The following is a 19,231-nucleotide window of genomic DNA, read 5'->3' as shown; positions in this document are numbered from 1 at the left end:
ATTTAGATAAATTCGGTATACACATAGTTTGAGTCCCGGGGAAGGAAATATGATATTTTTTATTCCGGAAGATTCCATAGCTCCCACGGGATAGCGATAAACGAATACTACGCGGACGGAGTCGCGGGCAACAGCTAGTTATAAGTAATTTTCAGCTGTCTGTCTGCAACGGGTCTTGAGATACAGCCCTGTGACGGACAGACGGATATATACGAACGGATGGACAGTGTCGCGATATTAATGGGGTCTCGTCTGTCACCCATAGGGTACAGAACCCTAAAACGAGCCTCAAAGAGAGCAAGGCATCCGTTTAATTGGGTACTTTTAGTTGACTGGGTAAAAAAATATTACTCCATTTAAAATATATATATATACTGTGGGACACTTGACACTTATTAATTTGATCCATTGGAGGTTTACTTTGGCCCATATGAAAACCACATAAAAGCGTAAACAACGTGAAATAAAAACATAAAAACTTGATCGAACAATTAGCACCAACCACATGGCAAAGGTGTGTGTGTAATAAATAAATAAATATCATGGGACACTTGACACCAATTGACCTAGTCCCATACTAAGCAAAGCTTGTACTATGGACACTAGGCAACGGATAATATAACTTATATAGATAAATACATACTTTTAAATACATTCCCGAGACCCGAGATCAAACATTCGTATTATTCATACAAATATCTGCCACCGGCCATTCGAACCGGACCCAAGCTTCGTAGTCAGGGTTCTCTAACCACTTAGCCATCCGGTCGTAATAATCGGTATTAACAACATTTGATATAATTTCAAAGGATAGGAGCTTCACAGAACTTTTTTATAACAAAACCTAACCTAACCTAACCCAAAGTACATCATATCGAATTGTATTTCGCTGCACAGTCTTCTCATGATAATAACTCATGTACTTAGTATTCGTATTCTACAGCCGTTGGCCACGTATATAAAGAGTAAGTTTCTAAACGAAAAAACGTCTTCACTTCACTTCAGGTAAGTTCGTCTAATTTCTAATTAATAACTATAGAAATAAGTTTGGTTTTTAAGATAAATTATATTATATCAAATGAAAGTTATATCAATTGTTGCATTATATATTTTTTTGTTATATCCTTTGTTACGCACCGATGGCAAAGAGCCATATTCTCAAAGTAATGATAAAACAAGGACCGAGTTAATCCCAAGGGCCAAAGTTACCCTTCAGGGCCAAATTACGCCGACCTTACGGTATCCAAAATATCTTGTGATACTAACGGACAAATTAGAGTTTTCAGGACACTAGACTAGCCTATTGAACTTATGTTATGGGTGCATGGGCGATGATTGCTTTCCATCGCATAACCCGCTTGATATAAAACAAATTGATATTTAACTAGGTTCGGGACCCCTGGGCCGTCTTATCGAGAAATGCTCCATTTACCCAGTCATGTGAAGTTTGTCGTATCAATGTAGTGGCAGATATTAATTAATACTCATTACTATACTCATTTATGATGCCCGGTTAGTGACCTTTGGGTTTTGACGATTAAGGTCTCTACCCACTATCACCGTATCAAGCCCTGACCGTAACAGGAACGCGTCAATAACGGCATGTCAAACGCATACATGACACGCGATGGCGACGGTTGGTTACCGAATGTGCTAGCTAGTGGGCACAGTCATTTTCGATACAAAGAACATACCGGGTGTGGCCTGTAATATGAGCAAATAATTAAAACATAGAGCCTCCTTCTCCTCAAACTGAACAACTCAGTTCAGCGACTTTTAAAAGTAATTAGTTTTTTAATTTTTACTTATTACACTTTCAAGTTTATTCGAAGTAATGTAAATGTAAAACAAAATGCTTGATGTTTGTAGCGTGACAGGCGACGTCAGTTGGGTTCTAGGATGGCGTACATTGATAGCAGTATTTAATTTGTATGAAAAAAGGAAAATTCAAAGACTCCATTATTTTTAAAAGTCGCTGAACTAATGTTGTTCGTTTAACGAGGACGATCTGTTTTAATTTTTTGCTCGTATTACCTACAGGTCGCACCCGGTATTTAAATATATTCAACCAAAACATTTATCTAGTAAGTATGTTAAAGTTTTGCACGGCTTAAAACGTCGAAGAGCATTATCGTTCGCGTGTTAATGTGACAATTAGCTTTATTATTATTTTTCCTGATGTAGAAACTATAGAAGCACCTACTTTTTCGACTTTACCTACCACCGCATTTCTATTACTAAAAGAACGAGGAAAAAAACTGCTTAATTTTAAGTTTATAGTTAAATTATAACTAACTTGTTATTTTTACAGCCATAGTGATACGGACTCAGAGAAAATTGTAAGCATTTACTTTTTACGGTTCAATAGATGTAGCCTTGTGATTGACGGACCGACACAGACAGCGAAGGCTTTTTAGTAAGATCCCGTTGGACACCCTTTGTACGGAACTCTGAAAAACCACTTTTAAGTTTTCCCGCGCTTTTTCCAATCTGACATTAGAATGTCACAACTCGCTCTAGCTGTCAAAATTAGTGAAAACTGATTCTAATAGTAGCGCATCAAGAGACGTTTTACAATTCCTAAGCTATGACTATGACGTGACCATAGTGACGTACCTCCGTAAAATGATCGATGAAAGGAATGCGTTTTGTTGTCATCAATGACAGTAATGCTCAGTTAAGAAGTAAATAGGGAACTGACGTATTATATGTCATTGTCTGGGTAAAATACTACAAGGTCGTGAAAGAATCGAAGTGCTCGCTTATATTAGTCTCGTTTATTGTTTAGTCTGTAAGTTATACGTTTGGGAAAAACACTGGAGATACTTTATAAATATACTAAGTTAATTAGTGAGCGCTAGTTGCGTGCAATTATTTGTGAAATAATTGTAATTAAACTACGAATTCTTCGACGCTCTATAAATAGATCAGGCAAAAAAAAAACAAATAAAAAGAAATCAGGAATGGAGGGATTCAAACAAAAGGATAAATAGTAACAGTTAGATATGAATTAATTTTCTAAAAATAAAATGACATCATTAGCCTATGTAAGAGAGCGGTTCGATAGCTCGATTTGTAAGCTCTGTATTTATTAATATTTTTTTATAACTGATTACAACGTGGCAGGAATTTTAAATTTGACGTATTAGGCAGACACAAAAGTGATCATGATCAAAGTAACGCAAAAAAAATTAGAAATTTATTTGTGATATAATTCCATTTTATTGGGCGGTAAAACAGTTGTATTCTTCATATGAAACAGTTCGACTGCGTTTTAGGACTCAGAAGGAATTATGTTATATGATGCCGCGCGTTTAGATTAATAAAAGATGGCAATAGCAAAAAAAACGTCTCTAGCAAAGAAAATAGCCAGTAAAAAAAGTCACCAAAATAATGCACCGGTGCAATAGTCGCCTTATTGAACAAAAATTGACTGAATTACGATAAGAACTGTTTCCGAACCTAGCTTATTCTCAAATTTAGCTCCTTCAGACTATCATCTGTTCCCAACACTGAAAATTAAACGTTTCCCTAGCTGAGGGCAAAACTTTCATTGTAATAAGGACTATCAAGAATGCAGGAATTTGACGCATATTTTGAAGGCCTGGAAGAAATACATTTCTGTATCAAGAAAATACGGTAACGTTAGGACAAGTGCGTTGAACTTCGGCGAGATTACGTAGAAAAATAAAATACATACAATCCCTACATTATTTTTTTACCATATTAAATCAAGTTTCTTATAAAACCAACCACTACGTGCCACTGCTGGGCATTCCTCCTCTCAGAATAAGATAGTTTAGCGTGATCTTGTGACGTAATATTAAAATAACTTTTTATTCAGTACAGCCATAGTACAGCACATAGTAAACAATGAAAAAACAGGGACACAGAAATGGAAAATTACAGACCATAACTCACTGGAATTCTTTATTTTCCTGAAAAACGTAACTAAAATTAAGTAAAACAAAGGAAAAAGAAAAAACGATCACCGTGCGCACACGTGGTGAGTTATCTGACCGATAGATTATCGTTCGAGTACCGTATCGTATCGAGTTACCGTTCCAGCTGTCTCGAGTAGGTACCTAACCTACATGTCTGACGACAAAGAGAATTCTGATTGACATCAAAATATTAATCGTTACTATGCAGTGGCGGACTAAGGAGGGGGGGCAGGGGCGGTCCGCCCCGGGCCCACACCCAGGGGGGCCCCGGTTTGGCATTGGCAAGAAAAAAAAGTTTTTGCGTGACAGATGCCGCTTCACTTTTAAATGTTTACATTGTGTTCACGTGGTAAAATATTGTTTTCCATTTAGTAATAGTAGATTGTTAAACAAGGGTTGTAAGTGATCAATTGCACCCAAGATATTAAGGCGCACGAGCGAGCAAAGCGAGCAAGGGTGCTTATAGTTCGCGGGTGTAATTGCTCATTTACACAAAATTAAATATCACCCCGGGCCTCAAAATGTATTTGTGTAAACTTTTTATTGTATAGTCGACTAAGAAAGTGCTTTTCCAATTTAAATGACAGTTCCTACTTCAGAGATGAAACAATAACGCTGATTGTCATGTCATGACTTGTGAGTGAAAATAGGCTTTGATGTTTTAAGCGCTAAAAATGACATTAAATTTTAGGGTAGCAAACCAATTTATTGATCGACTATACAGCCGAACAAACTGGTACATGTACGGTACGAGGGTGGATCATTTTAATAATCAATTTCACTATGATTTCTTTGGCATAAGTATGGTATCAAAATGACATTAGTAGCACGTTCCACCCTGGTACAGTCAGCATCAAAGGTAGCTGGTTACTTTTGTACTTTGTCGTTTTACAGCCACACACTTAGCGCCATACAAGATAAGTACAAGATTGACAAATGTGTTAATGTGACAGAGTTAAAAAGTAACCAGCTACTTTTGATGCTGACCGTACATGATTCAATTTATTTGATTGTACATAAAACAGTAAAAAAAAAAATAACACAAAGTACACAGAAAGAAGTAAGTATAAAGAAGAACTTAGCCCCAGGATCTCTTTCAGTTAACTTAAATAACAGAGTGAGTGGATACTGTAAAAATAAGAACTCGCCTTGTTAGGCGGTGACGCATGTGTGAGATTGTCGCGTATTACTTACAATTGAATATTTGGTCATAAATTTCTTACGCAGCAGAAAAAAAACCGCAGCCCAAAGCAACTATTTTGATAACCTACAAAAAGTCATAAGCGATTAAGGGCCAGAGCTGGCGGACTGCATTCCAACTACAACGTAACCGAAACTGCCAACTGGCCATACATTTTTCGTTGCAGTGCGATTGCGATCGGCACAACTGCACTCTGACTGCAATTGAAATTTATGGGCAGTCATCAGTTACGTTGCAGTTCAGTTCTGGCTCTAACGTTTTTATAAACCTGACCGTAACAGTAACAACTTTTCTTGTGCATGGTGTGATAGTTATGGTTAACGTTAGGCGTATAAATAATCTAATAAAAAATTGGCAGTCATCAGTTACGTTGCAGTCGGAATGCAGTTCAGTTCTGGCTCTAACGTTTTTATAAACCTGACCGTAACAGTAACAACTTTTCTTGTGCATGGTGTGATAGTTATGGTTAACGTTAGGCGTATAAATAATCTAATAAAAAATTGCCACTCTTAGGCAGACACTCATGGGTCCAAATCTGGAATCGCACGTCTTAAGTTCTCGGAATTTATGTGTGGGATAACATTTGAAACACGAGCACTGCATTAAGCCTGCAGGGCTACTACGAAACTCGAAACTCGATGTTCGTGTCGTGCGGTCCCTCTGACACTATACTATTTAATACGAGAGCGAGAGGGACCGCACGACACGAACTTCGAGTTTCGTAGTAGCCCTGCTGAGCGTCGTGGTATAGGTAGTACCACCAGAGTTGAAGTCACGCACACAAGAACATGTCGTGTAATGACAGCAGGATTTTGACATTCACTCATTCATTTAATTCATTCTCTTTTTGTGCAATCAGCACGCAATCAGTTATTTTGTAGCTGTGCGTGTTATGATTCACTTCAACTCTCGTGGCACTACCTATAACTACAGCCCGAACCTTCTCTTTCTGAGAAGAGTTTTGTGTCCAGCAGTTCCATATATTTAGGCCGGAGATGGTATGAATAATCAAGTACCGTAAACTGCTTCAACTTTGCCCTCTAGCCCCAAAATTGCCTGATTCGATTTAGAGTCGATAACTTAGCACCCTTTAGGTTTTCAAACTTTTGTCTCCCCGTAATAATAATTTCCGAGTAGATAAAAGTTTTAAAACAAAGAGTCCAAGAGAGGCAATGTTGGGGCCAGAGGGCAAAGTTGAAGCAGTTAACAGTATGGACACAAATGAATGATGGCATGATATATACCTACTCACCATCCATTTTTCCCTCCTGTATTTTCCCGGTTCGGTTTGAGCTTCTCTCTCTCATCATCACTGGCACCATGACTGCCACCGTTCCTCATCTTGGCACTATTTATTTATAAATTACAAAGTCTCTTCTTATATGAGCGCATTTGAGTCACTGTTGCCTTTGCATTAAGTTTGCTGAGCACACATTTAGTTCTGTGATACGAATAGTTTTGCGATGAGTTATACTTTAAGTTTGTTTGAATATATCAAAATACTACAATAAAGACTTCACTACCGATTTTTGTAAGTGAACGCGTAAACGAGTACAATAACGAGGATATTGCAGAACTTATTTCATTAAAACATTTAAGGAAGAAACTATGGTTTTCTTATTAAAATTCAATGTTACGAACAATGTAATTCTCATAACATTGAGATTTAGTCCATGTAATAAAAAATACCCTTTTCGACATTCTCTGTTAAGTTCCTGAGTACCTGGGCGACCGAGCTTTGCTCGGGCTAAAACTCGGTAACAATCGTTTTCCCAGAGATGAGACCAAGCTAGATCGATTTTTCATCCCCGAAAACTCCTACATACCAAATTTCATCGAAATCGTTGGAGCCGTTTCCGAGATTCTGATTATATATAGTTCTTGTATGTACCCAAATGGTTGTCTGGAAGAGATCGCTTTTAAGCGATAAGACCGCCTATTGTCTACCCTGAATCTAAGTGTTTATATTATAAGTTTTTTGTACTGATTTATGGTGTACAATAAAGGATATTTGTATTGTGTTGTATTGTACATTTATATATATGCAAGAATTGCTCGTTTAAAGGTATTAGATATCTTAGACGTTAGACTGATGTATATGTTATCCTCTCTGTTGTAGAAATAATCATAGTGTTAAACACCGAGGGTAAATGTGATTTAGAAACAATAAATACTGGTCTGTCATCAAAGTAAAATTTTAGATAATTTACACACTAAGCAAGTTTGGTCGCGAGTAAGTTATAAGTCGATTAGTTCTAAGATGTATGGCTTAAACGCTATTCCTTTAAAATTTGCATCAGTGACAGAGAGCCGAACATCTTGTTACGAATTTGAACGTTTGTGATAAAATTTTAATATACATAATACGTAGGTATGTACTTCTCAGGTTGACCCGAAATTTCTATTTACATGATTGTCACTCAATCTTGTTGTTTGTTAAAGTAGATCATGTCGTAGCGACTTCGATATAGCAAGTCGCTATACCTTGTAAAAAGCCATTTTAGGTTAGTTTAGATCATCGATATATATAAGTCAATGGTTTAGATCTTTACTGCACAAACATCTTAAGATGGCTGATGATTTTCACTTGCAAAACAATAACTCTTAACAATCGTACAGAAAAAAAAAACAATTGGCAGAATTGATACTTAGATATTATTTGAGTTGCTGATTAGGGAAATGCATCCCGATCTCGCGGGATCCGATTCGCGAGATCCCGTTGTAATTTTCGGGATCAACCCGAAAGCATAATATGACGAAGATCTCGTTCGAGATTGACGGGATTAGCGGCAATGGTCACCGACGTTACACACATCCGCTCGGACGGACGGCCGGGGTGTAGGCGGGAGTGCATGCCGTGCCCTTTAGTGTAAGTTTTCGGTTACAAAATAGCGTCTCGATCGCGTTCGCGTTAAAATCTCAATTTGTATGGAAACACGAACATCGCAAACGTTCCGCTAGAGGCGCTGTTCGTGTTTCCATACAAATTGAGATTTTAACGCGAACGCGCTCGAACGTATTTTTTAACCGAAAACTTACACTAAGGTACCGAACAAACTATTCAGTATTCCGAATATTCGCGACAAATAACGAGTGAACGAGTGGGACAGATAATAATAACTGATCGATGAGTGAGAAAGAGGTGCATTGCGTTACTTTAGTTAAATAAAGGATTAGGTTAGTTTAGATCATCGATATATATAAGTCAATGTTTAGATCTTTACGGCACAAACATCTTAAGGATACGCTGAATTAGCATTTTTATGGGTTTGCTGGGATGTTCAACTTGCAAAACAATCGTACAGAAAAAAAAACAATTGGCAGAAATTGATATTTAGATATTATTTGAGTTGCTGACCAATCGGTAGATCCAGTGGCTTTTACATAAAACTTTGAATCTGTAGGTAATAGGGTCGATCACTCTATGATCAATTACAACCTTTGTCTTTTTTTCCTCAATGTCATCTTGTCTTTTTTTCCTCAAAGTTTTTTATTGAATCGCTTCGCAGATTATCCTTGTTCTGCAGGGCTACTACGAAACTCGAAACTCGAAGTTCGTGTCGTGCGGTCCCTCTGACACTTATACTATTTAATACGAGAGCGAGAGGGACGGTACGAAACGAACTTCGAGTTTCGAGTTTCGTAGTAGCCCAGCAGGTCGATATTCACTCGTAACATAAATTATCATATTTAAGTATCCGAGAATGTATACTATTAATATTATTGTACGGTTTGCACTAGGTGCATAATTTGAAATACTACTATTAATTCTTGAATAAGTCTAGACAGACGCAAAATCTTCACGAGTAGACTGAGGGCAATCATTTCACAATCTGTTAGGACGTTCACTTCATATTTAATTGAAATACAAATAACTAAAACTTAACAAGTAATTTTTGTAACCACTTAATTTTTGATCCGCGCAACTTTATTTACAATACTCAGTGATAAGTATCTTTAATGAAATAAAAACATTTTCTCGTGATCTCACTTTTTATGCAAACTAAATGACGTCAAAGGAATCAATATTTCTCAATAACATAATCACTAACAAACAAGCACCTTGCAAAACAATCACATCACTTCAAGTTCATTAAAACTTAACAAAAGCGCGCGAAAATTAACAAGATGGCCGACTCGGCGTAGTGACGTGCCACGTCTTGTCTTATCGAGCGGTTAACATTAACTGCCAGTATCGATTGACGTTCGCGCAATCTATAGATCAATACAACCCTGTATCGATAGTGTGTTTAAAGGAAAGTTTGAATGATAAGGAAAATCTACATATGTGATCTAGAGAGAAACGTGATTATACTCGTATGAAGTTATCTGCAAGCACGTGAAGTAGTACGTAGTGTAAGAATTTCGGTAGGAATACTTTAATGGTTTTAGTTCACCTTTATGTTCAAAAACATAAAAAGTGTGTACCTTTCGCTCTATATAGTTTATTTCTAATGATGACGCGGCCATGGAAGCAGAAGAAGATCAACAGGCAGATGACGACGTGTTTGAAAGCATTTCGTTTGGACTGGAGGAAACACGTGTTTGACAAATAATACTGGAAAACAAGAGTTTAGACCTTTACGCAGCAGTGGGGGGTTCGATCCTAAGCCCTATTAGTGTCAAGTAACAGAGATAACTTTATGATAATGAAACTAATGAGTTAAATCTCAAGGTCAATCGAGAATAAGGGGGGGGAATTACTTTTCATGCTTTGTCAAATTCATAAGACAGTACTGTCCGGTTGTAGGATAAACAAGCTTGATAATGATAACAATTGTCATCTTAATGAGTATTTTTTAACTTTTTTCTTGTAATTATCATGATACACCTTAAACCATTATCCCTTAGATGGTAATTTAGTTAAAAATGAACTAGCTAGAGTCACGTAGCATGTATCAATGCGTATATCTTTACTTGCCCGAATTTCACTTGCCATAAAATATATAGAACCGTGCTGTTTTCAGGATTTTTTAAAATGTCATCTTATAGAATGCAGTAGGTTAGGTTAGGTTAGTTAAGGTAAGTTTGATATCAACTTTAAAGAAAATACTATTTCAGAAATAAATTACTTTACGGCAAATGAAAATTATGGAAAACGATACATTATGGCATATGAAATTCTGGCGAACGATAGAGAACCTGTATCAATGATGCAGTTTAAATTCTTGCCTTAGAAGGACCTAAAAGCAAAATCAAAATTATACATAACGGGAATTTCATAGCGACTTCGACAAACGAGACGGCTACTTTCCTTCTCCAACTTAATATTCTCAATGAAGGAATCGTGTACTTTGAATGTAGAGTTTATATTATAAGTTTTTTTTTGTACTGCTTTATGGTGTGCAATAAAGAATATTTGTATTGTATTGTATTGTACTTTTTAGTTGTATTCCCACTTTTAATTATTAAATCAGATAACAAATATCAAGGTTTAGTTATGACAGAAAATTGTCGTATCACATTATGATAGCATCTAATGACAGATTAAGAAGATTATGTGACGAGCTGCCAGTCATTCATGACATGATAATCACACTTAACAATTCCAATTCTTTTGAAGCAGGTAAAGTTACTTGTCGATAAGTAACAAAGTTCCGATAGAAGATGGGGTTGCGCAAATGAAGAAATATGTATTATAGCTGAAATTTGATACGAGTGACCGGGAAGGATTGGATGTGGAAAAGACAAGACCGTACGAAATGGACTTAAATGGAACAGATCTTTACTGAGCAATGGGAAGGTTTAGGTTGAAAAAAGTGGAAGAAATGGAACAAATATACTTAAATGGGATTGGAATTTGTTACTTTAATCTAATTTGGCATCGTTGTTGATTCAATAGTTATTATATTAGTAACAAGAAAAATGGTTTCATTGAAGAGACACGCCACCAATTAGTATTGTCGGTCAGGTTAACAACTTGTAAGTACTTTTAAATAATGGTCGACGTCGTTTGTATTTAAGTGCCTGTATTTTTACTAAATTGCAGATTACATTCAGATGGAAGCTAATTACATGGCTTATAATACTATCAAACTCATCAGGTATTTGGTGATTGTAAAGGGTTTTTATCTTTAAATACATCCACAATAAACCACATACCTACATCAGGTAGTACTAGACAATATCATCGTCTATTGATTGGGCTGTCGGTTCTATTATTTTTCAACACATATTGATAATGTTTACGTCATATGTTTTATTCTATTTTTAAATAAAAATTGTCTTCCATGCACATTTCTTATGATGGATAAATGAAAAACTTTATGTATTTACGTAGGAAAACCACTTCTATTAGGAACTTAATTGTATGGTTCCGCAGGATTGAGGAGCTGTTGATTTTAAGATCCAATTCATCGAACGATGTCGTCAATGTCATAAGTTTTCTTTTATCTATCAGTCAAGATTACATACGTTTTGAAAGAGGTTCACTGCCAATTGACAATTTATTTCCAAACAATACCCGTTTAAATACAATGTTAGTACAGCAGTGACTACTTCCTTGCCATTTATTGTAAAATTAATGGAACAATGAGGTTTACATTAATTACGCCATTATTTATCAATTGAATTTTAAAATTTAGGAAATGTGAAAATAAAAATCAGTAAGATATCTAACTGTTTTTATCAGGGGCTCATGTGATATTACCCGTCGAGATATGTCTCAATAATATTAAAATAAAACAAAAAAATATATAAAACCCGACTGCCTGAAAACCTAAAAAAAGTGTAATAACCTTGATACATCATCATCATCATTAATTTAAGAGCTAGCTCTTGTCGGTGGAGTAGTCGCCACTATTTTCGGTTCTCTGCCAGCGTTTTCAGCTCCTGATACGACATGATCATTCAATGGACTTTTTCCTTGATACATACTGGTCAAAAATATAACTTCTTTTGGGATCTTTTTGTTGCAGTCAAGTAAAAAACTAAAGAAAACTTTAGAATTAAATACGACGGTTAGTAATCTATTACTCAATTTAGAATAGCATTACGTCCTTCATATTATTCTAAATAAGGCAATAAGCACATTTGGTGACAATCACGTTTCCGCGAATCGCATTGAGGTGCTAAATATTGTACTAAATGTGTGCATAAACAATAAAATTCTACACAACAGTGCCTTATTTTAAAGATGCGAAAATGTTGTGCATTTACGTTTCATGGCGGCGCCACTACGCTATCGATTTAGCAGTAATCGATCGAACAGGGCAATGTAACGTCATAAGCGATAGGTACGAGTAATTAATTTCTCACAAAGTTTACAATGATTTGAGGCAATGGGGAGGGGAGATTTGATGACAAAAGGAAATAATTATGCAGGCGAGGTGTTTCATAAAAAAATACTATACGTTACATATTGTAACAATTTCTGGAATCTCATGAAAGGATTTGACGATCGCACTTGTTGTAGTGTAAAATAAAAAAAAAATGTTTTTAGAAAGGAGTTTTTGTTAAAAATCTAATTTTAAATACCAGCTTTTTTTTGGTGACTGTACCATTGCTGTCGAATAACATTGAATTGAAATTTCCTACCTAGACATATTTATGTAAGTTATTTAACCTTTAACCACTGAAAGTGGAATACATTCAGCTTCCAAAATTTTACTCGTATCCATCCATCTAAGGCGGTAGGTTAAATAAAATCTTGCAAAATATGTTATATATGATATAGTGATGGCATTAATGGATCCTGGAGCTGCTGTTATAGCGAGATGTTGCACAATTTCAGCGAAGTCTAACAAAATCGCAAACGTAAGCTTCCTTCACATATATTATTGCGAGTAAACTGTAGATCTTTTCAATATTAAAGTTAATTTGTGACAATGTAACATCACTTGTACTTAAGTGCTAACCATATGCATACATGCTCGTTATGAGACCGAGTAGAGGTAATCCAATCCAGTAATATAGATGTCTAAGTGGCTCGTACATGTTTAGTGGAATTCTCGGTCGTACTTTACTGATAGTTGATCAACATCTAAATTGGAAAGACCAAATCGTATCTGTGTGTTTTAGACTAAACAAACAGATTTGTCTTTGTTTTAAGAAAGCTTAGATTAACTGTTTCTAGTGAAGCGGCAGTAACTGCCTACCATGGCCATGTTTCGTCTGTTCTCAATTATGGGTTGATTATATGGGGAAATCTGTAGAACTCGATAAGGTATTCAAGTTGCAAAAAAGTGTGTACGCGCGTTAGCAAATGCTTGGATTACGGACAGTTGTAAACCAATTTTTCAGAAATACAAGATATTACCTTTAGCTATTCATATCTGCTTATTCATTAAGAGTCAAGGGCAATACATCTGCATATTCGTTAAGAGTCAAGGGCAATATTTCAGAGAACGTTCTAGTGCACATAATAGTAGTCAGAGAGCACAGTATAAAAATCATCTGTTCCATCCACGATGCCGCTCAGACATATATAAAAGGAATGCGGACAATATGGCGTAGAATTATATAATAAACTCCCAGGTGAGATAAAATTTCTACAGGTCCAAAATTCCAAAAAACATTGACTATGTTGGCTAATGAGTAATTGTTTGTATACTGTTTAAGGATATATAAAACATAAAATGTCTGATCGAATATATTGACTTTTTATTATATTTTATTTATATGAACGGCTGGCTGTGTTATGTAGAAATTAGAGAATTCCACTGTCCATTTACTTATATGTATATCAGAAATCGAATAATGGCCTTTACATGTTCGCCTCATGTCGCTGATAGTGAGTTCAAACTTTGAACCTTTCGACATCAAAGAGACATACATAAAAGAATATAGACTGAGAAACATAAATAACATACATATGTAAAGTTATCATTGTAAAAAGATACACCTGTTCAACAATGATAATTTTACATACATATTTATGGATCGCATAATGTGGAAGAAAACGTATGACAACCGCAGAAACGACACACGAGCTAGGCAAAAAAGCGACAATTTATATTTATGGTGCAAATTAACTGACGTGCGTGGGCCAATCAACTATTTTACCGACACTTGGGCGTCTCCAGCGTTACCAATATTGTCTCTAGCGTTACCAAAAATCGTACTTCCAACAAGATATTTCGCGGTTTAATATGTTGAACTTACGTAGGATGACATGTATTCATGTACACCATATATTAATTTACAAAAAACATGTTTACTTACAAAATCTGTAATTGTTTGAAAAATGTCGCGGACAGATTAGAGTCGGTAAAAAAGTTGATTGGCCCGCGTGTGTAAAACGAGGTCAACAAGTAAGGGTCTATGAAGAAAAAGCTAAAATAAAATTGTCTTAGACCATTAAGAAAATTGTAATTCTTAGCCTCGTCTCTACATATACGAAAAAGTATCATGTGTGAGATTGTGAGACCCCATTAAATAGATTAAATTAGCATTTGCAGCAAAGAATATCTAGTCATTTCTTTAGGTTAGTGTCTGTCGCATGATGTCTGCGTGTAAATGGTTATGGAAACCAACCAGATAAATAAGATGATTGCGAAAGAGTAAATCCTGGAGATTAGGGGGCATTGAGGTACGCAAGTGCGATTTATTTTAACAACTTAATTACTTACACAAGATTAACTACTTGCTTAGTGTGTCTCAATGGTTTATCTACGAGACAGCTCCAAGGTAAACAAAGGTAAACAGGGATAAGCTTAGGTATTACTATTATAAGTACGTTTAGCACTTAATGTTATTTACAAATCACAAAGCAAATGCGACATCATGATTTACTTTTTTCTAATTCCTATTTTCCTATCTTTTTTCTACTTCTTATCCTTATACAGATTCTACAAGAACAAAAATTTAAGTAGAATAATAATAATTTCTTAAGTAAGTAATCCTTATATAGTGGGTACAAAATCGAAGTGAAAAAAATTCTACCCATATCTAAGTAACTCAGGATGGATGACCTGAGACGCGGTTCAAAGGTGGATGCAGACCGCTTCCAACCGAAGCTGGTGGTCTATGGGGGAGGTCTAGGTCTAACAACGGACGTCCTACGGCTGATATGATGTTGATGATGAAGTTTAGCTATTTTATGGAAATATCGTAATTGTTCTTAGTTGTCTTATTATTGTTAATAGCCCGAGTGTCCACTGCTGGAAATTGCCACTGCTACAAATTTCTTCTCATCTCCGTTAATAAAAACCAGAGGCTGTATTGCTACATATCTGACGCTGCGATCGCAATATTCGCAATCAATGACAGATTTCGCATAGAAAACTGTCATTTGATTGCGATTGCGAGCGGTAGAAGATCCTCAGGATGTAATTTTTGGGAATGCCCATGAGAATTTAGTAGAATTCAATCTACGAATTTCAATTCAACTGTTGGATTTAATGATTTACGCGAGTAAAGCCGCGGGTTACGTTTAGCATATGATAGGTACCTATGTAGGTACATAGTTCGCTGGTGGTGATTTATCTTTATCGCCCACAATTCATTATCAATTGGACACACGACAGCTTGACTATTTGCAATTAAATTGTACATTATTCTGCGATGTAAAATGTATGTTAAAGGCAATACCTGCACACTGGCGGATATTTAGCAGAATATCGTCTCTGAGTTAACCCAATTAAAATTAGGCACTAAAGAACGTCGAAATGTAGGTATTTTTACTGGGTCCATTGAGAATAAACTAGATTGAAACCTTTTCAAATCTTTTCGCGTACTCAAAATTACTGGCGCATAGCGGCTTTTAAAAATTATCTGCGTTTTCAACATTGTCGTGTTGTATCCTAATTAAAAAGCGTGTAATAGTACTAATTGTCAGAAAAGAGAATATTTACTTCCCAGCGCCGGCTCTGACCGCTCACCTTGACCATGGTGAAACGAGATTGTCTACACGACACTGTTTCCGCGTGTCTCAAAAGTCGCCATGCAAATTTTACTTTGCACAGGAAAATGGCGCCTCTTGTAATCTTTCGCCTAGAGCGACCGCTCGACGCTCGCTCCTCTTGCTTGCGCTGATGCTCAGCCTCATACTCCTACTAAGATAATTATGACATTCTTTGAGGTAGATAAACCGGAAAAATGCACTGTAGACTGCGCTTGAGTCACTGCAGCTATGCAGATGGAACGAACTTACTGAAAACTCTAATATAAAATGTGTTTTTAAAATTGTCCAGGTATTATGTGGTTCGCAAAGCTGAATAGAAATTTAATTGCCAGATGCACGGCAATATGTCAAACAAAGTTCGGCAAAAGGCGGTTATCATCAAATCCTTCGCAAGTTTTCACGTTAAAAAAAAAGATTGTGGAACTTACGTAGAGGAATGTTTTTTTTAGCCGTAAGTTCATCAAAACTGATCAATTTTACTGAAAAATGATGATTAAGTGAAGTGTTAATAAGATGCTAACGACATTTGTCGATTATTTCGATTATCAACATCGTTGAGGACATCACTAGTTCGTTATTTGTTGTTGTTCAGTATTGCCAGATGTCAGGAGCCTTTACCTCTAATATTTTTTATTCACGGTGGCCACACCTTAATTGTTTTAACTACCGACATCCGAATAACCGCTCCCCTCCACTTTTTCGATAACAAAACCAGCTGACTCGTCAGCTGGAGCGCCATTCATTCTCTATTTTTTAATATTATTTTAAGAATTTGAATTGTAACAGCCGTTACGCTGCCCAAACTTTACAAGCTTTCCTTCAAACCGTAGTTTTTAAATTTAACGTAAGCTCAGTGCTGCTGCTGAAGCCTCCCTGCACCCCTGCGCTGATCTGAAGGCTAAGTACGACACCAGAGGTAAGAGTTAACAGTGATTCCGGAGGAGCTGAAGACTTCGAGCCAACGGTGCCCGTTACCGACGCCCTAAGATCCTGCCCTGCAGCAGACGAGGAGTTCTCAGGTGAGAGCTTCCTACAGCAGCTATTATTTCGCGTGCTTTTTCATTTTATTTATTAATTTGTCGCGGGACGCCATATTTTGCTTCCGGCACGTTCCTTCACCATCCCGACTTTCCTCTCGTTGCTCTTTCGAAATTTCTATACAGTCCACTTCCCCTTTCTCGCACATTTTTTGGTCTTCGAACCGAATATTTTGATAAGTGACCTTTTTTCGTCGTTTTTCGTTGTCACTTGTTGAAAGTTCGTTTGGTGTAACTATCCTTTAAAAATTCCTTAACCTTTGTCGGGTAAGCAAAATATTGCGTCAATAAGTTGGCGGAAGGTTTGTAAAGTTCGTTACAAAATTGTCGTTAGGGTCGGATAAATTATAGGCTGGTAACCCTCATATATTGTCGTTGGAAGCGGTTACTGGTCTGTAGTATTCCTTCCCGTTTTTTCGTTGTCGTTGGGTTCGGTAGAATTATAGACTAACAACCCTCATTTATTTTATTTTTCGTTGGAGACCGTTGTTAGTCCATATTTCAAATACCTTCCCGTTATTTTTAGTATATTTACTTTAAATAATAATTTTTCGTTGTCGTTGGGTCGGGTACACAAGAGACTAACAACCCTCATTTATTTCTTTCGTCGTTGAGAGTGGTTGTTAGTTGTTGTTTAAATACCTTCCCGTTATTTTAATTTAGTTACTTTAAACTAAAAATTGTCGCTGTCGTTGGGTCGGGTACACGATAGATTAACAACCCTCATTCTTTTATCGCTTTCGTTTTTTTCGTTGAGAGGGTGTTGGTCTGTGGTTATCCTTCCTGTTAATTTTTTCGTTATCGTTAAAAAGGTAGGTCTAATTTAAATTTGCAACCCTCATTTATATTTTGTCGTTGGGAGGGGTTTGCTATATTTAACGTTACCACCTCTTACTATTATTTTCGTTAATTTCGCATTTGCGTATTAAATTACCGGTGGTAGGACCTTGTGCAAGTCCGCCCGGGTTGGGACCACCATCTTATCCGTGAACCTGCCGTGAAATAACAGCGTTCGCGCTGTTGTGTTTCGGTAAAGGGGATAAGACAGCCGGTTTAAATTTAACTAGCACACAGAGGCATTTTATCTGTCCTCAAGGTTAGGTAGCGTATCGAATTTTTCATCAAAATCGGTTGTATTTACGACCCCTCCGTTTTTGTTGGCCCTATTTATTAAACTCCGTTTTTTCTTTGTTTTTTTAATCTCCGGTACATAACCGTTACGGTGCGGTTTGGAGGCGGTTAAGTATATTTTTCGAACTGGTAACATTTATATTTTTCCGTGGCGGTTGTTAGTATATTTCCGTCTACCCGTAGTTATTTTCATGTCGGCGCCATTTTAGTTCGTTGCTGTGGCTGTGTGTAGGAGATTAAAAGAAATTGAAGTAAAGTAATTCCGTGTGATATTTCGCGTGTGTTTAGAGTGATAAGTGCGGAAAATGTCGAAAACTCAAGATACAGAGTTGAGAGCTGAGTTAGCCGACCCTGCGCGCGTAGCTCGAGACTACGCGTTAATGCGTCTCGAATATTTAGTAGCTGCAAACGATGGTGAGTTGCGATTATGTTCTGATAACGATTTTGAATCAATTTCGGGCGAATATCACAGTGCTATGCGTCAGGTTTTATGTTCTATGCCGTTAAACATGCATCGCGAAGAGTTTCGTACAACGCAGGTATTTGACGCGAATTTGCGAGCCGTTAGAGCGCGTTGGGCTGAGTTGCAATCGGATCGAGCTGTAAAGCCGGTTCAAGAAGCGCCTCCGTCTCACGCTGCTAGACTTCCAAAAATTAACATACGAGAATTTGACGGAAAATTAGAAAATTGGGTGTCGTTCAGACAGTTGTATGAATCATTGATTCATAGGCGCCCGGATTTGGCCGACGTAGAAAAGCTGCATTATTTGCTAACAATCGTAAAAAACGAGGCGTATGATTTAATAAAGAATTACCCGCTCACGAACGAGAGTTACGGTGTCGCGTATAGCGCTTTATGTAGGAAATATAATAAGACGCGACAGATCGCGACCGTTTATTTTGAGAAACTCGTGAACTGTGAACCGGTTCGTAGTTCTCGAGACTTAGACCGGGTTATACGGACGTTTACGGAGAATTTAATGATTTTAAATTCGTACAAGCTACCGGACAAAAATTTTATGTTAGTGCACTTGCTGTGGTCGAAACTAGACAAGGCTACTAAGGAACAGTTTGA

General features: G+C 36.8%; 1 protein-coding gene across 13 annotated transcripts in view; it reads right to left on the bottom strand.

The window, feature by feature from the left end:
- Nucleotides 1-19,231, bottom strand: part of Prestin (solute carrier family 26 member prestin) — a 55,860-nt gene that overhangs the window by 30,848 nt on the left and 5,781 nt on the right. For 4 of the 13 annotated variants that reach the window (XM_074091827.1, XM_074091831.1, XM_074091829.1 and 1 more), the window contains exon 2: nt 6,398-6,586. The exons of 1 other annotated variant lie outside the window; for it this stretch is intronic. In XM_074091827.1, coding sequence (XP_073947928.1) covers nt 6,398-6,486 — 89 coding nt within the window. In that variant the 5' untranslated portion in view covers nt 6,487-6,586. Of the gene's footprint in view, nt 1-6,397; nt 6,619-9,197; nt 9,334-19,231 lie in introns of those variants that run through there. 8 more of the 13 variants (XM_074091833.1, XM_074091838.1, XM_074091837.1 and 5 more) reach the window with 5 other exon arrangements.

This window comes from Choristoneura fumiferana, chromosome 9, assembly GCF_025370935.1.
Source record: "Choristoneura fumiferana chromosome 9, NRCan_CFum_1, whole genome shotgun sequence".
Classification (NCBI taxonomy): domain Eukaryota; kingdom Metazoa; phylum Arthropoda; class Insecta; order Lepidoptera; family Tortricidae; genus Choristoneura; species Choristoneura fumiferana.
This window is presented reverse-complemented; position numbering and strand designations above follow the sequence as displayed.